Raw genomic sequence first — 27,768 nt, 5'->3', positions numbered from 1 at the left:
GCCTGGCTATCATTACTGACTGTTCTGACCAGGGACATAACAGAAGGTCCCAGACAGAGTGGTAGAAAATTGCAGAACAAAACTCAAAACTCCTAAAAAAAAGGCCAGACCTACTGGGCCAATAGAGACTAGAGGAATGCCTGAGACCATCACCATAAGACACCCTTTGAAATTGGAATTGAAGCTATTTCTGCAGGTCACCTTTCAGCCAAATAATAAATTGGCTTATAAAATAAACATCACTCTTGAGTAATGTGCTCCCTTAAATGATTAAATACGTGAGACCGAACAGTCAACATTTACCCAAAAACAAAGATGAGGAGGTAAGGAGGAGAAGGGAAGTAGATCAATGGAAACAGAATGGAAATAATGAGAATACTGACACATTGTAAAAATTGTAACCAATGGTACAGAACAATTTGTATATAATTGTTAAAGAGGAATCTAATTTGCTGTGTAAACTTTCATCTAAAACACAATAAAATATTACTAAAAAGAAAAAAAAGAATCTTTAATCTTATGAGCTGCTATTGCCTTAAAAGATTATTTGAAAATACCTTTTTTTTTTATGATCATAAAGTTTTGTGCCAGCTTCCTTTTAATCCTCTGACTTGAAGGTATACAGAACAGTTCACTGATTATGACTCAAAGGTGATTCCGACCTAGAAATAACATAACTTCCCATTAGGAATATTTTACTTTCAGTAACCTAGTAAGGAGTCCTGGTGGCACAGTGGTTAAGCGCTCAGCTGTTCACGGAGAGTCAGCGGTTGGAATTCATCAGCCACTCCACCGGGAGAAAGATGTGGCAGTCGGCTTCCTTAAAGATTAAAGATTACAGCCTTGGAAATCCTATGGGGGCCCTTTTACTCTGTCCTGTAGGGTCCCTATGAGTCGGAATCGACTCGACGGCACCTAACAACCACCACCACCTAAATGTCTCACTCTTCCGTCATATGTGAAGGAAACACAAACAAAAATGAGGTTTATTGAGGAATCATGAAAATGGGCACTGTTGTTAATAGGAATCCAAAATATTCGCAAGACTCTCCTCTAATCAAATCTGCTTTCTTCACTAAGATATTTCCTCTTACAAGCAAGATCACCTAGGAAAATGCCAGAACAAAAGGGAGCAAGAGAGATGTACTTTGCCAATCAGCTGACCCCACTCCCTCTGAGAATCTCACTCCCGATAGAGCAGCGAGCAATGACAATCGCTACCCATACGCTGCTGCTTCCCGCTCTGGCTTTCCCGGACTTTTCCTTCGTCTTCCCACAGCGGAGGCCCGCGTGACCGTGCCCTTCCTCTGCGCCAAGATGCGCAGCGCTGCGGGGTCTCGCACGCAAGTGACCTCAGACTGCTGGGCCCCGGTGCGGCGGGGCCTGCCTCCCTTTCCCCCCAGGCCCGGCAGCTGCCGCCCCGGCGACCACGTCCAGGGGCCGAGCTCTGAGCCCGCGCCCGAGCCGATCTTTATCACTCCGAGACCGGTGGGCCGTGCCCCGAGCCCTCCTTCCCAGCACGCGCCTGCGGGCTCCGCTCCCCGCCGCCGCCCGGCACGGACCCCACGGCCGCGGCAGCGGGCCCCCGGGAGGGGCGGAGCGGCGACCGTCAGCCGCGTCGGCTGCGGCTCCCCGGCGCGCAGGACAGGCCCTTACCGCAGCGGAGAAGGGAGCAGAGGGGAGGCGGCGCCCGGCCCGACGCGGGGCGCGGAGGCAACGGCGCAGACGGCGGCGACAGCCGCGGGGGACCCCGGCGGGCGCCCGCGACGCGGTGGGCTGCATGGGCGCCGCCATAGTCTGGACGCAGCGGCGGGCGGAGCGCGCGGCCGCGACCCGGGAACCGCGGGACCACCAATCCCGCCCTCCGCTTCAGCGCCCTCGCCGGGGGTCGGGCATTTGCTGCCAATGGGCGCGCGGGAGCCAGGCGGGGCGCCGGCCTGACCAATGCAGAGCTGCACTGGGGCGCGGGGCGGGCACGGGCCCAGAGGGGCCCAATTAGCGCAGGAGCCGACTTTGCGGAGCCACCCGCACCGAGGACTGGGGCTGCGGGCGGTCACGATGACTCCGGGCTGCCCGCGGATCGGACGGGCCTGTCCTGCCTCTTCCTGAGCTTGCGAGTCCAGGCCGACACCCTTGCCTCGGTTGCCTCCAGGGCACGACCCGGCCCCTTGAGGAATCCTCCTCCCCCGGCTTCACGTTTCAGAAAGAGCGTTTTCGGGATCCGGACATCTAAGCTCCGCGGCGCTCGGAGCCCACCCGGAGGACCCTGCCCCTCGAGAGCCCGTTTCCTTGCTTGTGCGCGGGGTTGGAGGACTTCCTGGCGTGTCAGCGCTGGGTGCAAGGCGCACAGTGGCCACGGTCACCCCACGCCAAGGCACGCAGGCATCCACCTGGAGCCAAACAACACATCTCCGCTCCCCGGGCGGTGAGCGTCACCAGCCTGCTCGCTCCCCGGGGCCCAAGGTTTTGGATCCCCGCAGGTTGACCGACCCTGCCCAATCCTATGGGGTAATGGGAAACGGTGGGGGGCGGGGGGCGCTGCTCTTCTGTATTCCCGAGTTGAGAGCCTCGGATAAATTTTTAGTGTGGGCATACGGCCCCTTCGCCCCGCCACGCTCGGTGTTTGCCGCTCCGGTGGACCTAAGTCTCTCCCACCCGAGCCCTCATTCTCGCAATTGAGCCCCGGAATTATCCGCCTCCGGCACAATTTAAAGCTTAACTCCGCCGATGGGATTAACGGAAAGGAGGGGGCACTGTTGAGATTTTTGGATGCCCACCCAATGCCCAGGCAAAAAAAGGCTTGTGGGAGGAGTCTGCCTAAAGCAGAGGTGACTAGTGTGGGAACGAGGCGCTGCCCAAGGCCGGCAGCCAGAGGACGCACCGGCAGTGGGGAGAGGACAGGCCGCGGTATAGTTTAGGTAAGTCCCATCACCGCTTTGACCTTTGCTTTCCTCGGCGGCGTCATTATGTTTGCCAAAATAAAAAAAAAACGTAAATTTCTAGAAGAAAGATCCGCTATTAAGAACTCAGCTGTGGTTACATCAGGCGCCCCGCCCAGCAGTTCCCTCAGGGAGGTGTGGGAACCTGCAGTAAAAGGTTAGGGAAGTGATCCTCTGCTCCAAAGACGTGGGCTACCAAGGCTCACTCACCAATCCAGTAAGCCTCTCCAGCTGGATCCCTTGGGAATCCCAGGTGCTGGGCAAAGAAAACCCGGCCTCCCCTTCAGGGTCCCAGGAAGGAAGTGGCATTGAAAAGCACCTTTGAATTCTGCCACTGCTCCCTTCCCCCACAATCAGACACCAAGTAGCAGCCACCTCCCAAGCACAGGACACAAAGCAGCACCGAGTAGCTGAATTGACCCAAGCCTCTCCCATACCTGGTCAGTGCCAAGCTATGGGGACTGCCGGGCTGTAGGGTTGTCCAAGGACTTAAGACCTGCCCCTATTCATTGCACCCTCCCTGCCATGCTGCTCCCCTATCCTTGTCTTCCAGGCAAAGAGAACAGGACTCCCTCCGGGGAAACTTTTCACCAACCACAGGTAGCTCAGAGATCTCCAAGGCAGGGAAACAAAAAGGTGCTCATGGCCAGAAGTGCCCCTGCTCCCCATGTCCCAGCTGCTTGGCTAATATAGAGCCAGAGGACCAGAACTTGACAGGGGACCCAGCTCTTCGGGACAGCTTCCTAGAGTCTGCTTTACCAATTCTTCTTAAAATATGTGGCCCTGTCCCCGGAGCTCATGGCTCTCTATACCCCCAGCCTGACCCTGGGCCACTTGGCTCCTGGGGGCAGACACAGCAAATGCTCTGCTCAACACATTTTATTGCTAAGGACAAGGTGATGCACCAATTTTCAAAATAATTTGGTTTATAGCGTTCATACGTAACAAAAAAAGGGGGAATTATTATAAATCTGGTTCTTGTATACAGGGTATAGGTGTGAAGCCCTCCAATCCTGGGACCAGGCAAACAAATTCATGAGGAGTAAAAACCTGTTTAACCCCTTCAGTGTTGCCCTTCAGCCCCATCCTCCCCCCCCAAATCAGCTCCCTCCCACCCTCAGACCAGGGGGCATATCTAAGCCTGCCCCTGGCCTCCAGTGGACCCAGTTCATCCTAACTCCCCAGCCCTCACGTGATTACAAGTTTCTGCTGACAAAATCACCCATCAGGCTCTGCCTGCTTCCATCATTAAAATCCCCCCTTTGGGATCGTCCCCACCCACACCCTCTAATACTGTGCCACAGGGGCTCTGTGCCTAGAGTGATGTGGGACACATCCGTGTTGCCCCTGTCGCTCTTTCAAGGGAGGACAAAGAGGTGGCATTAACTCCTTAGCACCTCAATACTGCAACTCTGTCAGCACTCCCTTGAGGCAGTTTCAGGGCTGGACAGATGCCACGCCCATCTCCAGCCAGCCCCAGGGGCCCTTACTCAGCTCAGCTGAGGGCAGAGTTCTACATTTTGTTTGCCCTGCACAGGCAACGAAGGAAGTAAAGGCCAGGGGCTGGCAAAAGCTGGTCCAGACCAAACATACACTCACGCACGCATACACACACACACATAAATACAAAAGGAGGGATGGAGGCAAGCACCAGCACCTCTGCCTAGTCGGTGCAGGTGATCGTTAGGAAGCTGGGTCCTAGGCCAGGCACAGGGCAACCAGGCCAGCCAGCACAGTCGACCCCATTATGAACTGGGGCCAGTGCAGCTACAGCACTCCGGTGCTCGGCCCCTCAGCGGAGGTCAGCCGGCTGCTGCCACATGTCCAAGAACAGCTTGTCCTTTCACTACAGCGGAATGCGATGAGGGTGGGGTGAGAAGATGATGGGGTGGTTATTTCATTCCTTTTCTTTTTACAACTTCAGAGCTCCAAGTGTCTGCTGTGCTGTGGGAACCCCAGAGTGCTCTTGCCTTGATGGCTTTGTATCTCTTGGCTCCTGGAAGCACCTACTCCATTATGGCCCGGTATAGTGCAGGTTCAATATAATCTTCCCGGTATCTTGAGTTGATAACTCGTTGCCGTTTCTTTTCCTGCTTAACCTCTTTCTCCGTGAAAATCTCATTGAAGCGCATATCTGAGGCTACTGACTACAGAAGAATAAGCAAATGAGTACTTGATAGCCAATCACCCCAAGAAAAAAACAAAGGGACACATCCTTGCCTTCTTTCCCTCCCTCCCAGGCTAACAAAGGGCACAGAGAAAACACACTCACCAGTCTAGACTTGACTCTCTTGGGAAGCTCTTCATCCAGCGTGTATACGTCATCTCTCTTAACCACAAGCTGTGAGCCATCCTCAAACTCCACCTACCAAGGAAAGAAAGACATTTTTCTAGGACATCCCTGACTCTCTCCCTGGTCCACCACTGATTTCCTGCAGCCCAGGAAGGATTTAGAACACTGAAATAAGGACTGCCGTATATGTCTTAAGCTACCCCTGACAGGCTGGTCATAGGGCAGATCCCTAACTGAAGCACTGCTACCTACCAGTTAGCTCTCTCAAGAGAAAAGCCTCACCTCTGGCTCAAAAGGAAACAATCAAGTACCCCCAACTCCTCAGCAAGAACCCCTGGCTACCTGGTACATCTGGATGGGGTGGGAGGCCACAAACTTGGCTCCGTAGACTTGGCCGTCTGTCCATCTCACTTGGACTACCTCCCCTTCAGCAGGAGGACCCAACTGGAGACAGTCCTGGCTCTGAGGGAAAAGGAATGAGAGTGAAAGGAAGGTCTACATGAGTACAGTGGTAACTGCCATCTCCCCCCGGGACAGGTGAACCAGGCCAAACTCCAACTCAGACATGCCAAGCAAGCAGGCCTCTCTGAGCTGAAAGATGAAGTAGTTCAGCTTGCCCCATATCTCTGTCCCCTGCTGCTTCTAGGTGATAGAAGCAAGCAGCTATAATAAACTAGAAGCACAGAAGAAAAATGCTAGAATCACAAATCCCTCTCACTTTCCCCTACTGTCTCTCCTAAGGGATCTCCAGGGCTCTGCCATGAAGAAATACTGTACTCAACTATATTCTAAATGTGCTGTTAACAGGAAAGGTAAGAAAAGCGTCGCCTACTATAGGACTTGACAAAGTACTTTAGAACTTTTACTCATACCCAAATACCCTCTAAGGATGGACAGGGTCACTGCTGCATTTTCAGGACAGGACTTGGTATGTAGTGAGAACCCAATGTACGAGCACATTGGCTGAATGAAGGTCTGACGGACAGGTCTGGGCAGGGGTCTGCCCAGAAGTCTGGCGGGTGTCTTGAGGAAAAGCATCTGCGTAGTTGTTTGAGTTGTGAGTTGAACTAGCTGCTTTTTTCCATGGAATACCAATTTTACTTGAAAAAATGACGGACAAACCATGCTTATTCAGAGTTGGGTACAGGGAGTCTCCAACTTATGACGTCGTCGAGTTATGACAACCTTTTTTTTTTTTTGGTATATCTTATCGTTAGTAATATGTTGCAGCACGTAATGGCTGATGTTATCTTTTCATGTTCAATCACAGATGTTCAATTTTATGACTTACTGTTCAAAACACTGCCAGATTTATAGAGATACTGACAATAAAAGGCAATAATAATGAAAACTAAAAAAAAAGAGGTATTCAACTTATATCAGGACGGACTTCCATGGAGTCGTCAGAACAGAACCCCATCCTAAGTTGGGGACTAACTGTATTTCACAGACATCTTGAAAATGAATAAACTAAGCCTGTCACTTCAAGGAAAACAAGTGACAGTATCTATTGCCAGTAATAAAATTCAAGCTTTCAAGTAAAAATTAGAATTTCAGAGAGTTGTATCACCTTTATTTTTAAAACTTAAAAGTTTTCTGATGAGATTGGCGATATTACTAAACGTGACTTTTTTATATTCTGTAGTACTAACATTTGGGGGATCTGCATAACCTGGTGCACCAGTATTTCCTAAATAAACCATGTATAATGTTATGTTTCTGGAATGTTACAAAATTATGCATGGGTAGGAGATCCATTCTCTGTGCAAGACAGGCCGATGGATTTTAACATAACAGAGTATGAAAAGTTGCGCAACTAACCTTTAAGAAACTACCACTCACTGAGTTTTAGTATATATCAAAGAATAACCACAATTTTCTGAAAAGGGTAGTAAAATACTCCTCCCTTTCCAACTACGTATCTGTGTGAGTCTGAATTTTCTTCATATACTTTAACCAAGACAACATATTGCAACAGAATGAAGCAGTATGAGAATCAGACATTAAACAAATTTGCAAAATTGTAGAAAAATGGCATTCTTCCCACTAAATTTTTGTTTTAGGAGAAATTTTTCACAAAAAAGGATTATTTTAAATCAATCTGTTTTAATTTCTAATAAACAGTGATAGACATAACCCACAAAAAAAACAAGCTCTTTAGTAACAAGGTTCTCAATAACTTTTAGGACAACAAGATGGTCCTGAGGTGACTGTTCTATAAATTAGAGATAATATCACCTACTTCACAGGATTGACAGAAGTGAAAGAGATACTGAAATCAAGCACTTAGTACAGTGCTGTAAGAACTTAATAAATCATAGCTCTACTACTGCTACAAATACTACTAGTATCATCTTTACTACAACTTAAATCTACCTTGTAAAAATTAATGTGCTTTTAGCAACTAAGGTACTAAAGTGGTAATGAACATGGGAAATACTTGATTTTTTTAATAGAAGGAATGGCTTCACTCCTCTACCTTGGTGACCTGTCTAACAAATGAAAAGGTGGGGGGGTAGGAGAAACCTGAACTAAGCCCCGCACGCTGAGCCAGGAAACTCAGGATTGGGTGCAGGCAGGGCCTCCAGTATCTCACACTACAACTAACGTAAGCAGGCCAGGGGTGTCTCCAAGTAGTTCCTACTCAGCCCCGAAGCCTTCAACTGTGAAGAACCAAAAGCAGATTTCATACATCAACCAAGAGGGCATGATAAAAAGAGTTGGATATTTCTCCAAAAATCACACAGCTAATAAGCTATGGAGCTACTATTAGCACACTGGCGCAATTTCAGGTTGAAAGACAAGCATGTTTCAAAGAACTGCAGAAACTCCTGATTCCTATAAGCTTCTAGAGGAAGTTGGGTACAATAGCAGCACATAACTTTTTTGCAAGGACAAACTAGTACAAATACTTCTTCCTGTTCAGGAATTGACTAACTCCTGGGAGGATAGGACCATGGACCTGGATTGAAAAAGGTAGGCAAGGCCTCAGCCAATCTGCCAGCCAGCCCTAGAGATATTTTACTCTACCCCAAACTGCCCCAGAAGCTCCCTGCAGACATTACCACTATGTCCTCAGGATAGAGATTGTCGCTGAAGGAGCCATCATCAAAGTTGACTTCATAGAAGGTCTCGGTGGTGAGCCTTACCACCTCACACTGGTAGAAGCGCCCGTTCTTGTGCTTGCTAATGACCTTCTGGCCCGCAGTAATGCTCTGCAAGGCCCCCTTGGCACGCTGGAAGAAACAGAGGCTTGGGTTACTCACAGAGGGACAGGCCTGTCAACTGGGGACCAAGATCGATTGGTTGGTTCCTCTTTACCAGAGAAAGGTAAACATGAGAAAGGAAAAGTAAAAAGCAGAGAGACGGGAGCTGAAACAGGCCATTCCAGATATCCACAATCTAGCCAGATTGCTGCAAGAAACCCGTGTCACATTTTCCTCCATAAATTTGGTTCCTCCCTAGCTCCTAGTTCATAATTGGTCCTTATACCATACTGTCTCACCCCAAACTCCCAGACTTCTCTGACTTCCCTACTGACACCAGGAACAGAACAATAGCACCTACTAACGCACACAGCACAGGCGCACATCAAAGTATAGAGAATCCGTAAGTGATCTAGGGCTGGAGGCCCTGAACAATTCTCCACGTAGGCCTTAGCACTAGCTCCACCCTCAGGGCCAGGGCACAAAGACTGAGGTTTCCTGGATGCCCCTAGCTACGTATGACAAGCTGCCTTCCCTGGCCCCCTTACAGAAGCCCTTGCCATCTCTGATGGCCTTATATCACCCTTCTCCTTCTGAACTTGCCCCTTGACACAAATGGGATTACAGAGCATCTGGCAGCTTCCTAACTGGTTTTCCTGCTTCTACCTTTGCCCACCTTCCTTCTGGAAGCCCAGAGTGGTTTTTTTTAAACGTAAGTCAAGTAATGTCACTGTTCTTACTTAAAATCTGCCAGTAGCTTCCCACCTCAGGCAGATTAAAAGCTACTCCCATTACCTTTTTAGCCTCACGTCCCATCTCTCCACCCCAAGGTGCCCAAGCACTCTGCTCCAGCCATGCTGACCTCCTTGCTGTTCTCTGAAGATGTGTGCCAAGTGTGTTCTCACCTCAGGTTCTCTGCACTGCTTTTTGCTCTGCCTGAAATGCTGTTCTCCCAGCTGCTGGCTCCCACACTTCTAAACAGCAGCTCAATGACCCTGCCCCTTCCCACCTCCCCTCCCATCCCCCTTATCTGGCTTTATTTTTATCTACTTCACTTCTCATCATATGATATTCTATATATTTACTTGTTTCCTATATATTTTCCAACTATACTATATGCCCTAAAAGGTCAAGGACTTCTTTATCTCGTCCACCAGTATTATTCCTAATTCCTAGAACTGTGCCCGGCACATGCAGATGCTCAATAATATTTGAAGAATGAATGAGTGAAAGAAACACTCACTTGATAGTGCCCCCAATTTCCACATAGCATCAGCAATCTACTGATTTAAGGATATGGTATACTGACAATCACGAAATCGCTCCTCTGTTCATGACAAACTCCATAGCTGGGACTTAACGTTACCTCTATTTTACTCCTCTAGAGTCTCATTTTCACATTATTTTCCCATCTTCCCAAGCTCCCACCCATACCCCTGACCACTTCTCAATCTCAGTAAACCACCTTCTTCATGAAAAGGAGGATTCAGCCAGCCAACAAGGATTTTTCCCTGATTCCAATGGCAGAGTGAAAAGCTTGCTCCTCTGGACTGACACTAGGCTATATTCTTCCCTTTATTATTATATTTCCCACTCGGCTGAAGAGTCTTCATGACTGTATCTTCTATCACACTGTGAGCTCACTGATGGCAGAGTCTGTACTCTTTTAAGTACTCACTATGAGACACTGGTCTTACATAAAAATGTTCTCAATCCCTTATTCAACAAAGAGTTGTTGAGAACCTATGATATGCCAATATCAGGGATAACATTAGTCTAATCTTCACTATCCAAAATGAATTCAGTAGGAACTGGGAGAGAACCCTGGAATCCCTTCTCTGTAACTTTGCTAGTGAATACATCTTTCCCATGAGCTACTGGACTCGTATATTTCTTCATCTATTAACTCAAGCCACTCATGGTACCTGCACACCTTACACAGCTGTACATTTTCCTTCCACCTTTCCCCCGGCTGAGATGAAAGAACTCTATAAACTTCAGTCCAGGCCAATACAGATGGTGGAAGGTGCAGCGGACATGTATGATGCCAAAATATCCAGGAGGGCTGGGCCTTTCATTATGTGTGGGCATAATGTCACACACAAGAAGTCAAGGGTATCAATCAGGCGTGTCGCTCCCCTGGGACAAACAATTGGTTTCTCTGATATCTCCTCTCCAATCTTTTACAGGAGGGGTTTTGTGTTAAGACAAACTACGAAGGGATTGTGAGACGTGATACAGCACATCTTTTCTCTCTTATCTAAATCTTGCTCAAAAATGTCCACTTTTGAGCTAGTCTGGAGATGTCCCCTGCATGAGCTCCTACAGAATCCTGCTGAAAAACAATGAAATAAAATGCTCCTCAGATTTTGCCAGCCAGAGCAGTGTTTCTCAAACTACCCTAGGCTGCAGGGCCCCAGAAGGTGGTACAGATGAGGAGGCTGAACCTAAGGAAGGGTCTCTGATGCTCTGGCTCCCTCTACATAAATGTTGTGTCCCCTACCTCTATACCTGTACTCACTTTTTCTTCTTTTCGCACCTTTTCAGACAGAGGAAGATATCTAACTAGTCATCATCCCTCAGTTTCCTGGCATCATTCATCCAACTAGCAGTTATAAAGCACATACTAAAGCCAGGCACTGTGTTGGATGCTTTCACATACATTTTCATTTAATTTTTATAACTTGTGAAATTACTTGTCACCATCACACTCATGTTACTTAAAAGACTCAGACTACATGGCTTGCTCAAGATCATACAACTAACACACAGCAGAGCCAGGATTCAAATCAGGTCTTCTGAGTCCTGTGCTCATTTTTCCTCCTCCAGACAGAACTACCAACCACCCTACTTTCTTATCTTCGATCCTCTGGCAGTTCAGGTGGCCTAAGGGGATCCTCTCAACACCCTCTTGAGCTACTATCCCATCTCATCCCTATCCTCCTCCCATTTTCTTGCTTCTCCCAACTACAGTCTGGCTTCTGGCTCAACTACCCCATGGAAACTCCCCAGTTGGGGCAATCCAATGACGCTCACACTAGACCTTTCTTCTCTCTAGTACGTGCCCTTCTGACGCCCTCCACTGGCTTGCTGGACTAGTGTCCTACTTCTCTCATCCCTTTCTCAGTTTCTCTGCCATCTGCTCTTTATACTGAGACTCTCCAGAGCAGTTTCTCATGGGAATTAGATTCAATCATCCTGTTAAATGTTGATAATATCCAAATCTTCACCCTCACATTTAACCCAGCTGCCTCCTGGTAACTCAACTAAAATGCTCCAGAGACCTTCAAATCCACATGTTCTTTCTTCCCCCTTTCCCCTACAAAAGAGCCCTGCTCCATCTCAGTTCCTGATTACAGTTAATAACATCGTCATATTAGCATCCTTTCCATCTTTCAAGGGAGTAACATGAGTCATCATCTTCAATGCATATTCTTTCTCCATCCCTTCTCCCCATACCAGTCACCACACCTGGTCAATTCTACCCACTGTAGGATCTCAGGGTTAGATGTACCCCAAAGCTCTGCCTAATATGCCCCCGCTTCAGACCTCATTTCTCTCCTAAGCTAACTGGTCTCCCTGCCTCAAATTTGTGTTCCTTGAATCCTCTCTTTAAACAACAACCAGAGTGAATGCCCAAAAACAGAGTTTAAAATCATAATATCTGAAGAGTTCTCCAGCTCTCACTTCTGTAGAAGAGAGGTCAAACTCCTAATATGGCAGGTAGGGCCCTTATCCTCTGGTGCTGACTTGCCTTCCAGCTTCATCCCCTACAATGTTCTCAGAACCAGTCTTGTGTTTTTATTCTTCTGGGCCCTATTCATTCAATTTCTGTAGCCTTGACAATTTCTACTCATCATTTAAGATCCACTTTACGACCAGACTTAATGGTCTGACTGAGATTAGAGGGACCCCGGAGGTCATGGTCCGTGGACCCTCTGTTAGCCCAAGACTGGAACCATTCCCAAAGCCAACTCTTCAAACAGGGATTGGACTGGACTACAAGACAGTAAATGAGACTGGTGAGAAGTGAGCTTCTTGGCTCTAGTAGACACAGGAAACTATGTGGGCAGCTCCTGTCTGGAGGTGAGATGAGAAGGCAGAGCGGGACAGGAGTTGGTTGAATGGTCATGGGGAATACACGGTGGAGAGGAGGAGTGTGCTGTCTCATTAGGGGGAGAGCAGCCACAAGTACATAGCAAGGTGTGTGTAAGTTTTTATATGAGAGACTGACTTGATTTGTAAACTTTCACTTAAAGCACAATAAATTAAAAAAAACAAGATCCACTTTACGTCCCATCTTCTCACCAAACCCTTTCATAATTCCTCTAATGAAACAGCTGAAATTAACTGCTGCTTTCTCTGAGTTTCACTGTTCAGAGAACTTCAACAGTCTCTACTGCATGCTAGTTAATGGTTAACTGTTCGGTGCTCACACCACTAGTTTACAACACTTACAGAGCTTCTGCTACGTCCCCAACACTGTGTTAAGTAATAAGGACACTGGGCTTAGTAAGCTATGGACCCCCTTCGAGGAGTTTATCCTGGTAAAGACACAAACAAGCCAACAGACAATCACAAGAAATCAACCACAGGCAGTCTGGTGCCACTGAATCATGAAGACAAGGCAAGGAGCAGAGAGGACAGGGTCCATCTCTTAATCCCTTATTCATTCACTCTCTCCATAAAGTATGATCCTTGAGAAAATACTGTTGACACAATAGATGGGTAGCATCCAACAAAATGATCCTGAACTCTGTGCAGAGGATTCCAGAACAGCACCCTCCCTTACCTCCAAATTAGGAATCTTGTGCCGAAAGCAGGTAATGAAGACAACAAAAGGCCAGTCATCTGGCTGCATCATCACTCCAGCAGCCTGGGCACAGGTCACGTGGAAGGCAGTTGGACAACGACCATGAGAACACTGCACACAGCAGCCGGCAGCTCTTTTCCTCCGCTTCTTACAGAAGACACATTTCTGCAACACAGAGCAAGGATAATTATTCCAGGAGCTAACAAGTACAGCCTCCTCTACTGTTTCCCTACCCACTTACACAGAACAAAACGAGCAAGAACCATCCTCCCTCCCAAAACACGAAGGCACAGACCCCTCTTTTAATCTCATGTCCGATTATGGGCACCTTCATTAAGCAGTTTAACCACAGGGTGATAATCACAAACCCCGAACGAAACCAAGGAGTAAAGAATGGCCCCTGGGCCAAGCAAAAGATGCCCTCAGAAATGCTATGTGCTCCTCTACCCAAAGACTTGTAAGTAAGGTAGTTATGTAGAAAGTCTACAAGCCCATCTCTTCTTACTCACCAGTTTGAAGCGGGGCAGGGGAATTTTGCTCACATCCACTGGACTTCTTTCTGCAATGTTGACAAATCTTGCTTCCAGAATTGCCACAGCACAGGAAACATGGACCCACCTGTCAAAGGCAAAGACTACCTCAGCCATCTGTGGGTCCATGGCCCTGTGGCCTTCCCTTCTAACGTGGGCCTGCCAATAGTGCTTCCTCCCTAACCCAAAGCAACCACTGACTTCCTCCAGTAAGTTCCTAGGGCCCGGCAAGGTAAGAATCAATACTGTCTCAGCACTGGGTATGATGAAGCCACTGGATATGGGCAGGTCCCCTGCCCACTGCCTGGAGTTAGTACAGGGTTATGCTTCTGACACCACTCACTCATTCAAAATCTGTTGCAAAATGATCAGAGCCACAGCTAGTTAACTGTGGTAGCTTTCAGGGGGTGAAAATAAATCAGAGCACTCTACGCAGATCTTTTACCTCAGGACCTGGGTGTTTTCTGAAAGTAAATGTGCTCCCATCTGGCTATAACCACAGCTCTCCTCCCCAGGCCTTTGCCCAAACCTTTTCCCACAGGCTGAAATGACCACTCTCTTCTGCTCCCTTTATCCACATCAGTATGTGAAAGAGTATCCACATACTCTTTCAGGTCTGGCCCAAGCCCCATTTCCTCTGTGAGGTCTATTCAGTGGACATCCTTAGAGAATTATAGTAAGGTCTGGGCATTTTTGGAAAATGACATGTGCCAAGATGAGAACAATTAAGATGGTGATAGCTCTTAAATTCAGGCCCGGTGAAAACCTACAATAGAAAGTTCTGTGGCTACCCTGGCAAAGCTGTTACGTAGGAGTGGGAACAGATTTGTCGTGTGTGGATCTGGAGGGCAGAGCAAGGATTAAAAGGCAAAGGTGGGAGGCTCAAACAGAGCCTTTTCCACTCCAATTAGGGAAGAGCTTTAATTGAGCTATCCTGCAATGGGACACAATGACCTCAAGTTATGGCAGCAAGAATCTTGAAAGGAGTGGGAACATCACACAGAAAGGGCTATCTATCTGGAACAAACTGAGACAGGAGGCTGGGCAATATGTTTGCTATGAGTTCTCACAGGAGTTTAGCTGGGATCGGGATATTCACCACTGGCTGCCCACCAATCTGTCTGCTATCGCCTAGACAGTCAGCTCTTCCAGGGCAAAAACCTGATCTTATGTCTCTAGCTTAGAACAATTAAGCACAACACTGGCACGAAGACGCAGCTCAGTAAAAATGAGCTGCCCTACGGCCAAGAAGCCCAGCTCAGGGCTCCAATGCCCAAAACTTCCATAGATCTGATTAAACAGTGGGTGAGCTTGGCTGAGTGTCCCTTGTCTTCCTTGAGAACACTCACCCTCATTTCAAATAGCATGTCTAAGCCAGGGAGAGTGTACCGTGTGGAAAAGGCTCACTGGCCCATGACCACGTCTGCATACCAGCCCCAGGTGTGACAAGGTAACAGTCCTCATTTCTAGCTCACCAAGTGCCTGCATCATATGACCATCACAAGTCTTCATACTCTCTAGAGTCCATTCTTAGCTCTTCCAAGAGGAGAATGTTACTTATATCTTCGCCTCAGAGGGGAAGTTGGAATTGGTTAGGTCTGGGACTGCCTGGCTTCCCTTGGCATCCCATTTTTTTTAATTAGTCTCAGAAATACTATCACAGCTTCCCAAAACCTCATCAGTCATTCAGATGAATGGCATTTCCCTCACAGTCCCTCTGCATGGTGCTTCAGAATTAAGCTCATGCATTCTGAGACCCTCCTCATGAAACCTCACCTGTCATCATTTGCTCTCTGCAGGGCTCCTCCTCGTAATGAGCATAAACAGCAGTCCTGCCAAAAGAAGGGAGAAGAGTGGTTACTACCAAGTCATTAACACCCAATCTGCTCTCTCCTTGACTTCCTTTGGGCAACTGTAGCCTCAACATAAGAAAGCAGCCTAATGGCACGTGGAGCTTAGCCTACACAGCGCCTGTAACCAGGACACCCCTGTAGGAAGACGGAGAGGCCACTCAGGGCTGATGTGCACCAAGTATTTGCTTAACTAACATAATCCTCTTCATTGTTACTGTTAATAATAACTGTAAGCAAAATCACAATGACACTCTGCTCAAGCTGGAGGCTCCACAGAGCTCCGACTGCTCCTATGGGGGGTGCTGCTTGGCTCCAGAGGGCATGATGAAGAGAAGGCTGCAAAATGAACCACCTGAGAGCCCCGTTCGGGGGCCCCAACCCATTTTGTAAAGGGGGTGAGGGTTTCGCCTCAGAACCTCTACTTGGTCCTACGACACAATGCAGCAAACACAGCTTCCAGACTCTACTCATGCCCTGCCACAGGTGGGCAGCTGCACCTTCACTGTCATGGGAATTTACTCTGACATCACTGTGTACCAGACCCTACGCAGACTGGTGGGGATATAAAATCCAGTATGAAAAAGTCTGGCATTGAGAGAACTTGAAGTCTCACAGAGACAACAGTTATGTGTAGGAGTACTCACCTCCTCCAGGGCATTGGCTGAACACCGAGAACACATCCAGTCTTCAGAAGCTTTTGCAGGGGGAACCCCATAGCAACCTAACAGGGACACAGAGATGAGCACACTAAACCCAGAGCCAGAGTCAGAAAGTAGGTTTGCAACTCTGTTCTGTATACCACTTCACAAACCCGCAACCGAATTGTACAAAAATCCCTGAATTCTAGAGTCAGAGCTCAGCTACAGCGACAGCATGGCCAACGTCTCAAAAGGTCAGATACTGTAGAGTCACTAAGTGTACAAACGGTGAGTAGGGCGGACCAATCTTCCCGATATCTGCAACCAAGAGGACAGCCTCTTGGTTGTGGCTATCACTGGAAGTAGGAACTCCTGGAGTCCTTAAAGACCATGAACCCCGGGATCAATCACCAACTAACTGCCCAACAACTTGTACATGATCTTTGCATTCCAGGGTGAGGGAGGATGGGAAGAGACCAAGAGGTGGCAAGGACTTGCAGTGAAAAGAACCACCCTCCCTGGGGAAGGACAAAGAAAAATGGTGAGAGGCACTCACTAGCATGGACCCGGACACTGCACTTCTTGCAGGAGACCAGAATGCTGGTGCCATCCTCCTCAAGGTAAGGGGTGGAAAGGTTGATGTCGGTGCTGCAGCCAGTTGAGGTGAAGCACATTTCTGGAATCAATGGCTTGGTCCTCTGCTTCTGCGGGGCTAAATCTGGCTCATTTCCACAGGTCTGACTAAGGCCTCCAAACTCAACCTAAGAGGAGAAGCAAGCACACACCTCAGTGAACACAGGCCTATGCACTTAGCTTTCCACCTGCTCCATAAGCAGAAAGCGGGCTCTCTTACCATCTGACTATGGCTGTGGCTCCAGGGTGCACAGCCATTATTCTGGAGCTGCTAATTGAAGTTACCTCTCATGACTCAAATTCAATTTCTCACAGCAGCACCAAACAAAGGCCCCTTGGGGACAACTGAGGAAAGGGAACGAGGTAAGAGGCATCTGGGATTTCAATCTTCTCAAACCAAGAGGTAATAAAATGCACTGAGATGCTAGCAGCTAAGCTATGCTGTGGGCTCCCCTATGTGCTTCACCCCATGGTGGCCCCATCGAAGGAGAACACCGACAGCATGAGGTCCTAATGGGCCAGCGCTCATTTCCTCTCATGGTACATGTCAGCAGGTCACCTGAGCTGCAGCACAGTCACACAGGCAGAGCCCTACCTGCTGACTCCCAGCTCAGGGCCCCTCCAGGAAGAGCACTGTGTCCACCTATTTACCTTGGCAAATAAGCTAACTGCTAATATCTACTGGCTGTGCTACTAGATGCCCACTGTCACTCCCACCATCCCAAGGAAGGAGCCCAGCAACATCTCAACCCCTAAGCCTATGCCATTCATAAAGATGACGGTGACAGCCGGGCCATTCACTTCTCTCACAGGCATGGCACTTGCAGTTCTTTAGTTTTGGTTTTTGCCCAGTGGAAAGAAGTAGCAAGTTACTAAGCCAAAATACGCTGGTCTGAGGTTCTATTCTTTGTCAAAGTATAAACCTGGGGCCCTGCCATGCTCAGCAGCATGTCACTTTAACCACCATGGGGGGAATGGGTATCTACCTGCCACCCTGGGCAGGTCTCAGCTGAGACTGAGCTGGCCACCTGGCACATGTTGCTGTGATGCCTTCCTGGCCTTCTAGAGCTGGATCAGAAGAGCTCCACAGTGGTGAAGTCAACACAAAGTCCCAGGGGTCAGGGGTAGGGGGCAATAGCTGAGCTCAGCCGCAGAGCTTCCCAGCCCCCTCCCTCTCGTCAAGCCTTCTACTTCCATCCTCTCCCCTTGGCTATTGGCAATACCCATTGTGGCAATGGGGGAGGAAGGAAGGAGACAACATTAGGGGACCAGGCTTTTCATTTGAAGATCAGGCTGTATAAAGGCATCAGTGGTCCCTCAAACTGGCTGGTCTGAACTACAAAGCACGTGGCAAGAATAATCACTGACTAGAATGACAACAGAGAAAGCAGATTCCTCTGCAAACAGTGAAGTCTGAGCGTATTCCAAGGCTTGCTGAGTGAATGTGCAAAGGGGAGCAGGGAATCCCCCAAAACCTAAGCGACATCCTCAGCTCTTCTCCAAAGCACTCGCGAGTGAAAACCCACAGCTGGGTTATCTCCCTGGTGTGCCCCAACCAATACACGAATGGAGCAGAGAACGCCAGACGAGGAAACAAAAAGCCTTCCCCAAAACAACCTGTGACAAACTATGTACCCACAGCTTCCTTCCAAATGCTGGTCCTGGGTAAGTAAAGGGGATGGGGTGGGCTTACCTGATTGTAAGTCAGAAAAATCATACAGACAGCACAGTGAGGGGCCTGCTGGGCCATGGTCTCATTGAATTCTTTTTCGGCCTCAAAGTTTGGGGGACGGTTCTGCCACAGCTGGCTCAGGGGCTTGGCCCAGGCCTCTGTCTCCTCAGCCTCCTCCTCGGGTGTCAACTGTTCAGACGACTCTAGAGGAGGAAGCAGAAATGTGAGTCAGCACCAGTCCTGCACACCTGGGGCTCTGCCTGGAGAGCAGACCAACTCAGCCAGGTCTCCTGACCCTAAGTTTGGACCAAATTCAAAATTCCTAGGGCAAAAAACGGACTCTAATACTTAGATGGTGTTGTGGAGAGTCCTGTATGTACCACTTTCTTAGGCCAGACTGACTCATGGTCTCTATTCTTCCTCCTTGCCCCAGGAGTTCAGCCTGCTCTCTGCTCCTCTAATAGCGGCCAGCACTCAACCCTTCTGCCAAACGGCAGCAGAGTAAAACATCTTGCTAGAAACCCTATTCCTTGCTGTCTCCAAAATGTCGGTATGTTAAGTCCTTTGCCTTTAAGAATTTTCCATTTAGTTGCGCTGAAGGGAAACAGGAACAAAAATAACGGGAAACTGTGAAGTTAAGAGTTTTTATATCATGGTCTTTGGCCAGCACTTCCTAACTCCCTCTGGAAAGGTCAGTGGGATTTCTGCCTTCTCTGGCCGGGATTCACCAAGCCCTCCTGGCTCTGCCTCAGAGGAAGGCCAGAACCTCATGTCCAGGATGAACCCTCTTCCCAGCCACCAAGATGTAATACCCTGAATCTAGACCTGGGGCAGGCAAACTACCACCCACAGGCCAAATCCAGCTAGGCGAGAGAGCTAGGAATTGTTTCTACCTTTTCAACGGCTTGGAGAAAAAAAAAGAATATGTAACAGACCATATGTGGCCTCTAAAGACTAAAGTATTATCCTCATAGACTCCTGGCCTGGATAACAAATTTGTATCTCTCAGGTAGTCTAGACAGCAGAATATACAGTTCACCAGGCCTGGGTACAGCTTAGGAAAGAAAAGTTCCCTCTGGGTAAGCCTTCTTCCTGGAACAATGAAACACAACGCTGAACGGAAAACAAAAAACCTCCGCTCACACAAGATGCAAGTGGTAAAGGTGCACACTTCCCGGCCCCCAATCAGTAAGAGAGGGGCACAGTCCACCAGCACCCAACAGAAACAAGGTCACAAAGGGAAGGGAAATCCTGTAATTCTGAGGGTGATGGGTGAACAATGACAACATTCACTTAAGCCTGAATTCATTACATTCAAAACTCTTAAATATGGTGGTTTGGTATAAGCAGAAGCAAATATCAAAATAAACTGTCCAAAGTGTTTCTTCACATACCCCCACGTGAGGGAGGTACGCGAAGCTACAATTGCTATGTCCTTCTTTACCAAGTGTGACCAAAGAAAGAGAGCCCCAAGTCCAGAACACCTGACAGAAGACTGGCTCTGTGTCAGCCCCATGAGGCACCTCATGTGATCATCGCATCTAGCTGTGTGTGGGCAACAGCAACCCCCTGCTATAACCCCTCTGAGGACATTCTCGCTTCTTCCCAGACAACTGCACTTTCCAAGAGGCCGCTTAGATCTATACGAAGAAGCCCAAGGAAAGCTCTGGTACATACTTGAGCTAGGTCCACATTTGTTCACTTCTGGCAACCTCAGCTTGGTGAAGACAAACAGTTATCTACTCTGCCTTCAGTCACATTTAATCTAAAGGGATATGGCAGCTGCCAGTATGTGTGACCTCAGTGAAAGCAAATGAAGAGTTGTGAGGCTAGTGCAGACAACTTGACCAACCCCTACAAGACGGGAGCCAATCAGAGCCAGTCAGTCAGGAGCCAAAAACCAAGCAGAAGTTCTGCATCTTGGCCAGAACAAGAGTGACCAAGATAAGATAGAAGAAAGAGAAACAGGCTCAGAACTAAAAATTTAACACACTGACATCTGTTTCATTCATAAAACCAAAAGCGGCCAAAAAGCATTCCTTTTGTGAATACTAAATGATGAGGAAAAAGCTCACTATGTTAAGTGAAAATTGCAGGAATCAAATTTTCATTTACATATGTAAAGATTCACCGAACTGTATAGTTAAAACGCGCACATTTCACTGTGTATGTTATGCCTCAATTTAAAATGACTATTTTTGTTTTTATGGGGGGAGGGAAGTACTAGACTAAAAGAGACTAGAGAGACATCCAAATGCAATGTGTGACCCCACTTCGGTTAGTGGTTTAAAGGAAAAAAGCTATAAAACACATTCTTGGGGACAAATAGGGGAAGATAATTATTGACTGAAGATGAGAGGATATTGTGGGATTATTGCTTATTTTCTTAGGTGTAATTACTGAGTGAATGTGCAAAGGGTGTTTACACAGCAGATCACCTTTCTTCTGAGGAGATGCATGTTGCTGTAGTACACGAGGTGACTTGATGACTACGACTTACATTCAAGAGGTGCAGCAAGTATGTATGTGTATAAATAAAACATGGAGACGCAATAACAGCAAAATGGTAACAACTGTTGAGTTTAGGTGGAGAGCACATGGGGTTTTTATTATTTCAACTTTTCCTCATCTGAAAATATTTCATCCTAAGTTGGGAAAGTTGTATATTATGATCTCAATTACATTTTTTTTTTTAAAGACATATGTGGACATAATTCAGTGTATGACTAGAAAAGCCAGGAAGATACTACATCAAGATGTTCTCAGTGGTTGTCTTTGAAGGGTAGGTTTACGGATAATTTTATTTTCCTCTTTGTAACTTCTTCTGCTTTTCCAATTTTCTACAAGCTAGATTGCTTTTAAAGCATCGAAGGAGGAAACTACAAACCTCAGCTGATTCTACCCAGAGGACCTGAAGGTCCCATCTGGGCTGGAGGAAGAACATAAGGACCCTGACTCAGGCTCTGGGCAGACTTCTGACTATGGGATCTCAAGGGATTTTCCCCAACCAGCTGAATCATGATCTTTCTACCCAGGGAAACAGTAGAGCTGAGGTACTGACACCAGATCTGAAAGGGAATGTGGGGCCTGTAGAGCAAAGAAAGGCTGGAGACTCTGGGCCTTCCCACCCAGCTGCTGGAGCCAGGAGGAAGAGACAGGCAGGGTAGGAAAGGGCTTGGCATCTAGCCAAGAGTGCCAAGGGTAACCGACACTGCTCTCCCTGAGGGCTCTGCATCCCGGTCACTGACAGAGCCAGTACTAACACTCATCAGTGCTAATCTTATTGCCTATCTGGGCTCCAAGCAGCATGGGAGACTGCTCTCTGCTGATGCCAATCACTCCCTGAGCTTCAGTGACACATTTCCAGGTTCTCCTTACCCGTCTCTGACTAATCCCCTTCTGTCTCCTCACAGGTTCTTCTTCTTCCTCTGCCCACCTAACTCCAGCCCCTGCTCACCAATGGACCTGTGCCTTCTAAGTGACTTCATTTACTCTAAGAATGATGTCAGATACCACCTCTGTATCCATCCCTCAGTCTACATCCTCCATAGGCACTGAGCTCAGGTTTCCAAAACCCAGCCAAACTAGAAACCAGGGAGGCATTCAACTCATCCTTCTCCCTTACCTACCATCCTCACAGCTCCACAGCTAAGTGCCAAGTCTAGCTGATTTTGTCTCCCAATACCTTAACTACATCCCTCCCACCCTACAACCACCATCCTCGTTCAGACCCTCAGACCTCACCAAGACTATTACAAAAGCCCAGCTGGTCCTCTCGAAACCATTCTCAAGGCAGAGTGTCAGCAGGAGTGAATGTTCTCATGTAAATCTGACCATGACATTTCCCTGCTTAAAATACTTCAATGGCTTCTAAATGGCTATGAGAAAAAGCCTCACTCTGTTCTCACATATAACGCCTTCCATGATCTGGCCTCACTACTGCCTCACTCCACCTACCCGGCCTATCACTCCCTAGCCTTGTCCTTTACACTCCACACACACCAACCATTACAGCTCCTCTGCATACATCTTCCTGTTTCTCTTCTCCATGGTTACTCATGCCGTCCTCTCTGCCTAATAATATAAATGTCTTCTCTCTCCTTTCTGCCTGAATTAACAGCTCTTCTTTCTCTAGATGTGTTTGCCTGTCAATTTGCCTCTCTATTCTGTGAACTTCTAGAGAGCAGGGACATATTTTAGTTATATTTGTATCCACACATCCAGAACAAAGCTTGGCATCGTTGACAGAATTTGCTATCCTAAAAAATCAGCCTTGTACTTTTCCTAGGATGAGAAATGAAAGAACTTGCATGCAGTTATACCCTAGTATATACATTCCGGAAACCCTGGTGGCATAGCGGTTAAGTGCTACGGCTGCTAACCAAAGGGCTGGCAGTTTGAATCTGCCAGGCGCTCCTTAGAAACTCTACAGGGCAGTTCTACTCTGTCCTATAGGGTCACTATGAGTCGGAATCGACTCGACGACACTGGGTTTTTCTGATGTACATTCCAAGATACTCAAACACATAATGAATTCTGATTAGCAAAATGGATATAAAAGGAAATCCTGTCCTCTTTTTGTAATATCTAGGAAAACGGCTAAACCACAGGCCCACCCTGACCCCTCAGCTTGGCCTTCCGCTATCCTGTCAGAGCAAGTCCTAACACAGTGAAGACGAAAACATCACTCACCGTCATCACTGACGCACTCCTGCAACACAAGTGGGTGATGGCGGGGGAGCTTGCTTAAGGGCTGACGACGACCCTTAGACTTCTTGTTCTCCTCCAGGGAAAACATGTATTCATTAGCAACCTGTGCAAAACAGAAGGTGAAATCAAATCAGTCTTGACTCAATGAGGAAACAGACGTTAGTCTTACAATGAAAACCAAAGAAAGAGGCACAGAGAGCCACAAAGAAATGTAAAACCAAACAGAAAATATCTGCCCATTTTTTTAAAAAAGCCAAAATAACGGTGCCATACAAACTGTCTAAAATGGGATTATGTAAAAATCTCAGGGGAAAACGTGTCTTTAAGTGGGGTCCCTGACATTCTCAGAAGCAGTATTAAAAAAAAAAAAAAAAGTACCTAAATAAGCCTACTCCAAGACTGAATAAAAGAGAGGGAGGCACACTCCCTTCCTTAAGCTCACAGCCATGACACTGCATCTGAGAACCCCCAAGGAGCCCAGGTGTCCCTTTCCTTGGCCCAGCAACAGGCAAACAGCACCTGAGTCACAAAGTGCCAGAGCAGCTGGGCCACCCAGGTGTGAGAGGAGAGAGGACATCTAACAGGGCGAGGAGCAGCTGACCAGTTAAGAGTAAAATAGGGCAGCTTCTCCTTATGCACTGCCAGGACCTCATAGCTAATACTGCTCATTTCTTCTCCAGGAGAAAACATCAGCCAGGACAGAGAGCATGTCTAAAACTCTGGCCTTAGTTGCAAACGGGAAGGTTGACTTAACACTGCATTTACATAATGTCAAAGCAAATGCAATTAGGTTTAAGATGTACAGGATTTATTTCACGGTACTACATAAGAGTTTCTTTCTAATCAACATATTAAAATTTGGTTATGCTGACACTAGGAGACATGGGGTTAGCAAAGTCCATTAAATGAAGAAATGAGGCCTGGAAGAGGGCCACTTTGCAGCTGTGACAAAAACCAATGCCTTAGAGTGCTGCAGAGAAGTGGCAGCACTGTAGTTCTTACTTCAGGCTACACATGGAGCTACACCGAATCCCAGAGCTTAAGACCACACTTGGAATGTCAAGAAAACCATATTCTGAGCAGGCCTATCCCAAAGCCTGGGGCACATCCTGCTCTTCCAAATACAAATCTTCGCAGAAAGTTTCAGCACTATTTGCATATTCATTCAATCACTCAGCAAATATGTACTAACCATCTACTGTGTGCAAAGGCCTGACCAGGAAAGGAAGACGGTGTACAGAAATAGACAAACAGGTGACCTATATCTCCCACAGAGTGACACTGACAGTGGGCTGGAGAAGTGAGGATGTTAGGGAACTCTGACTACTGATGGCCAGGAAGACTTGCATGGCCACAGACTCAATCGGATCTGACTGACTTCAACAGTCTAAATCAGTGGTTTTAAAAATGTGTACCAAGAAGCCCTCTTAAGAGGCTCCATTAGAGTGAGCAGGTGGGGTCTAGGCCCCACCTCCATCCCAACCAGAACAGCTCAACTTTTGATAACATATTTTAAATCAAGTAGATTTCAGAATATCACTCATTCTGGGTTCTTTGGCTCAAACAGACGAGAAAATCCATACTCACCAAACTTTTCTGATAGTGTACCATGTAAATGAAGTTTCATTTATGGAAGTTGCCACGATTTCATTGTACTTGGATCAACAATCAATGCACATGAGAGCAGCAGTCAAGAAACCAAACAACACATTGCACTGGGCAAATCTGCTGCAAAAGACCTCTTTAAAATATTAAAAAGCAAAGATGTAAAGTTGTTACTTTGAGAACTAAGGTGTGCCTGACCCAAGCCACAGTATTTTCAATTGTCTCATATGCATGCAATAGCTGGACAATGAATACAGAAGACCAAAGAACTGATGCCTTTGAATTATGGTGTTGGTGAAGAATACTGACTATACCATGGACTGCCTGAAGAATGAAAAAATGTGTCTTGGAAGAAGCATAGCCAGAGTGCTCCTTAGAAGCGAGGTTGGTGAGGCTTTGTCTCGCTTACTTTGGACACGTTATCAGGAGGGGCCAATCCCTGGGAAAAGAGAAGATGCTTGGTAAAGTAAGGGCATCGATAAATAGGCAGACCCTCGACAAGATGGACTGACACAGTGGCCGCAACAATGAGCTCGAACATAGCAATGACCGTGAGGATGATGCAGGATCAGGCACTGATTCATTCTGTTATACATAAGATGGCTGTTGTTGTTGTTAGGTGCCGCCAAGTCAATTCCAACTCATAGCGACCCTATGTACACAGAGGAAACAATGCCCAGTCCTGCACCACCCTCACAACCGTTAGCTATGTTTGAGCCCATTGTTGAAGTCACCGTGTCAATCCATCTTGTTGAGCGTTGTCTTCTTTTTCGCTGGCCCTCTACTTTACCAAGCATGATGTCCTTCTCCAAGGACTGGTCCCTCCTGCTAAGATGTCCAAAGTGAGAAAAAAAAAGTGGTTATTAGTCAGAACCAAATCAACGACATCTAACAACTACCACGTAAATAAATAATTTAGGAGCATGCACCCCACCATCTATATACTTACCAATAAGTTACACAAATATACTACTGTACTTGTGTACACTTTATAACAAAAAATAGGATAAGATAAAAATTAACTGAAGTTCTATTATTTTATTCCTGTGCCCCAACAAATCTTGCATTCCCCGCTTTGAAGATGACACAGACAATAGGCCTAAACCTGGGATGTGGCAGAGACTAGAAGAAATGGGTGGGAATTACAGAGCCAGAAATGAGGATTCCTAGCCTGGATCACCAAGGTGAGAGGGACTTCAAAGCACCTGTGTGGATGAAGAGGGGATAACAACGAGCTGGATTAGATATGCTGCACATGGTGCCCGTAACATGTGTCTGTGGGTCCTTCATTTGGAAATACCGAGGGGGCAATAAGAAATCAAGCTATGGGGTTCTAAAAAGAGGTCAGAGCAAGAGCTATAGACTTGGGAAATCTCAGTATCAGGTTCCGAATGAAAATCATGAGAGTGGATGAGATTACTGGTGGAAGATCAGTGGACTAAAGACCAAACCACCCAGGGACAGGAGGAAGAGAAGCAGAAGAAAGAAAAGGAGATTCAGAAGCAGAAAGTAAAAATGAAGGGAGAAGAGAACTTTAAAGAGTGGAAAACCCACAGCGCCAAAGCATGTACAAGAGTCAAGCAAGGAAGTGGACGATGGACTTAGCAATTGGGAGGTGTCAGGACTTTTTAGAGGTAAGTCCAGTAGACAGTAAAGAACTAAGGAATGTATACATAAAGAGGTCACAGAAACTCTGCCTTTGAGAATATCGACGAGAGAAGGAATGAGATCATAGCTCAGGAAAAAAATTTCTTCCAGAACTGTATTTAGGATAGGGGCTATATGTGAGTACGGTTTTAAAGGCAGAGCGGAAAGAAGCTCCTGAAAGAGGAGACATTAGGGTATGTGGTAGGCAGAATAATGGTCCCCTTTTTTTTAAAGATACCCCCATCCTAATCCCCAGAAACTATAAATACGTTAATGTGGCAAATACGTTAACAAGGCCGCTCATCAGTTTACCTTAAAATAGGAAGATTACCCTGGATTATCCAGGTAAGCCCAATGTAATCGCAAGCATCCTCAACAGTATAAGTAGGAGGCAGAAAACTGTGTCAGAGTGAGGACTGAGAAAGACCCGGCCTGACATCGCTGCCTTTGAAGATGCGGGAAGAGGGCCACAAGCCAATGAATATGGGCAGCTGATAGAAGCTAAAAAGGGCACGGAAACAATTCTCCCCCAAGATCTCCACAAAAGTACACAGTCCTGCTGACAGCTTGATTTTAGCGCCACGAGACCCACTTCAGATTTCTGAACTACAGAACTATAATAAATGTGTTATTTTAAGCCACTAGTTTGTAGTAATTTGTTAGAGTAGCAACAGAAAATTAATACAGGACAGTAGGTGGGGACAGATCACTTTATAGGTCCAAGTACTGAAAAAGATGGAAGGGGTTAAGATGAAGAACACCAGAGAGCAGCTTTGAGAAAGGAAGAGAACACCTGTTATGGATTGAATTGTGTCCCCCAAAAATATGTGTTGTAAATTCTAGCCTCTATGCCTGTGGTTATAATCCCATTCGGGAATGGGTTGTCTTTGTTTTGTTAATGAGACAGTATTAGTGTAGGGCTTATCTTGAATCAATCCCTTTTGAGATAAAAAAGAAATTAAACAAGCAACCAAGGGAAGCAGAGATAGGGCAAGAGAGATGCCAAGCCACATGAAGACCGTCCCAGGAGCAGAAGCTCAGGAGAGACAAGGACCTTTCCCCAGAGTTAAGAGACAGAGAAAGCCTTCCCCTAGAGCTGGCAGTCTGAATTCAGATTTCTAGCCTCTTAAACTGTGAGAAAATAAATTTCTGTTTGTTAAAGCCACCCACTTGTGGTATTTCTGTTATAGCAGCATTATATAGCTAAGACAAAGCCTTTATCTGTTATC

At 47.0% G+C, this 27,768-nt stretch overlaps 2 protein-coding genes across 10 annotated transcripts in view; both read right to left on the bottom strand.

Moving 5' to 3' along the window:
• ST3GAL3 (ST3 beta-galactoside alpha-2,3-sialyltransferase 3) overlaps positions 1-1,740 on the bottom strand; it is a 282,832-nt gene extending 281,092 nt beyond the window's left edge. For 4 of the 5 annotated variants that reach the window (XM_064281851.1, XM_064281849.1, XM_064281850.1 and 1 more), the window contains exon 1: positions 1,657-1,740. The gene's annotated coding sequence lies outside the window, so the exon portion shown is untranslated. Of the gene's footprint in view, positions 1-557; positions 1,306-1,656 lie in introns of those variants that run through there. The other variant, XM_064281848.1, reaches the window with a different exon arrangement.
• Positions 1,741-3,803: 2,063 nt separating this feature from the next.
• KDM4A (lysine demethylase 4A) overlaps positions 3,804-27,768 on the bottom strand; it is a 45,674-nt gene continuing 21,709 nt past the window's right edge. For 3 of the 5 annotated variants that reach the window (XM_010595289.3, XM_003415548.4, XM_023554620.2), the window contains exons 12-22: positions 23,270-23,390; positions 18,599-18,780; positions 16,829-17,033; positions 16,279-16,355; positions 15,558-15,613; positions 13,761-13,869; positions 13,231-13,416; positions 8,298-8,468; positions 5,575-5,694; positions 5,212-5,304; positions 3,804-5,086 (exon numbers count right to left, since the gene is read on the bottom strand). In XM_010595289.3, the coding sequence (XP_010593591.1) occupies positions 4,946-5,086; positions 5,212-5,304; positions 5,575-5,694; positions 8,298-8,468; positions 13,231-13,416; positions 13,761-13,869; positions 15,558-15,613; positions 16,279-16,355; positions 16,829-17,033; positions 18,599-18,780; positions 23,270-23,390 (1,461 nt within the window). In that variant the 3' untranslated portion in view covers positions 3,804-4,945. Of the gene's footprint in view, positions 5,087-5,211; positions 5,305-5,574; positions 5,695-8,297; positions 8,469-13,230; positions 13,417-13,760; positions 13,870-15,557; positions 15,614-16,278; positions 16,356-16,828; positions 17,034-17,125; positions 17,251-18,598; positions 18,781-23,269; positions 23,391-27,768 lie in introns of those variants that run through there. The other 2 variants (XM_064281844.1, XR_010321384.1) reach the window with 2 other exon arrangements.

Source organism: Loxodonta africana, chromosome 3 (genome assembly GCF_030014295.1).
Source record: "Loxodonta africana isolate mLoxAfr1 chromosome 3, mLoxAfr1.hap2, whole genome shotgun sequence".
Classification (NCBI taxonomy): Eukaryota; Metazoa; Chordata; class Mammalia; order Proboscidea; family Elephantidae; genus Loxodonta; species Loxodonta africana.
The sequence above is the reverse complement of the archived record's forward strand: the minus strand, read 5'-3'. Positions and strand labels throughout refer to the sequence as shown.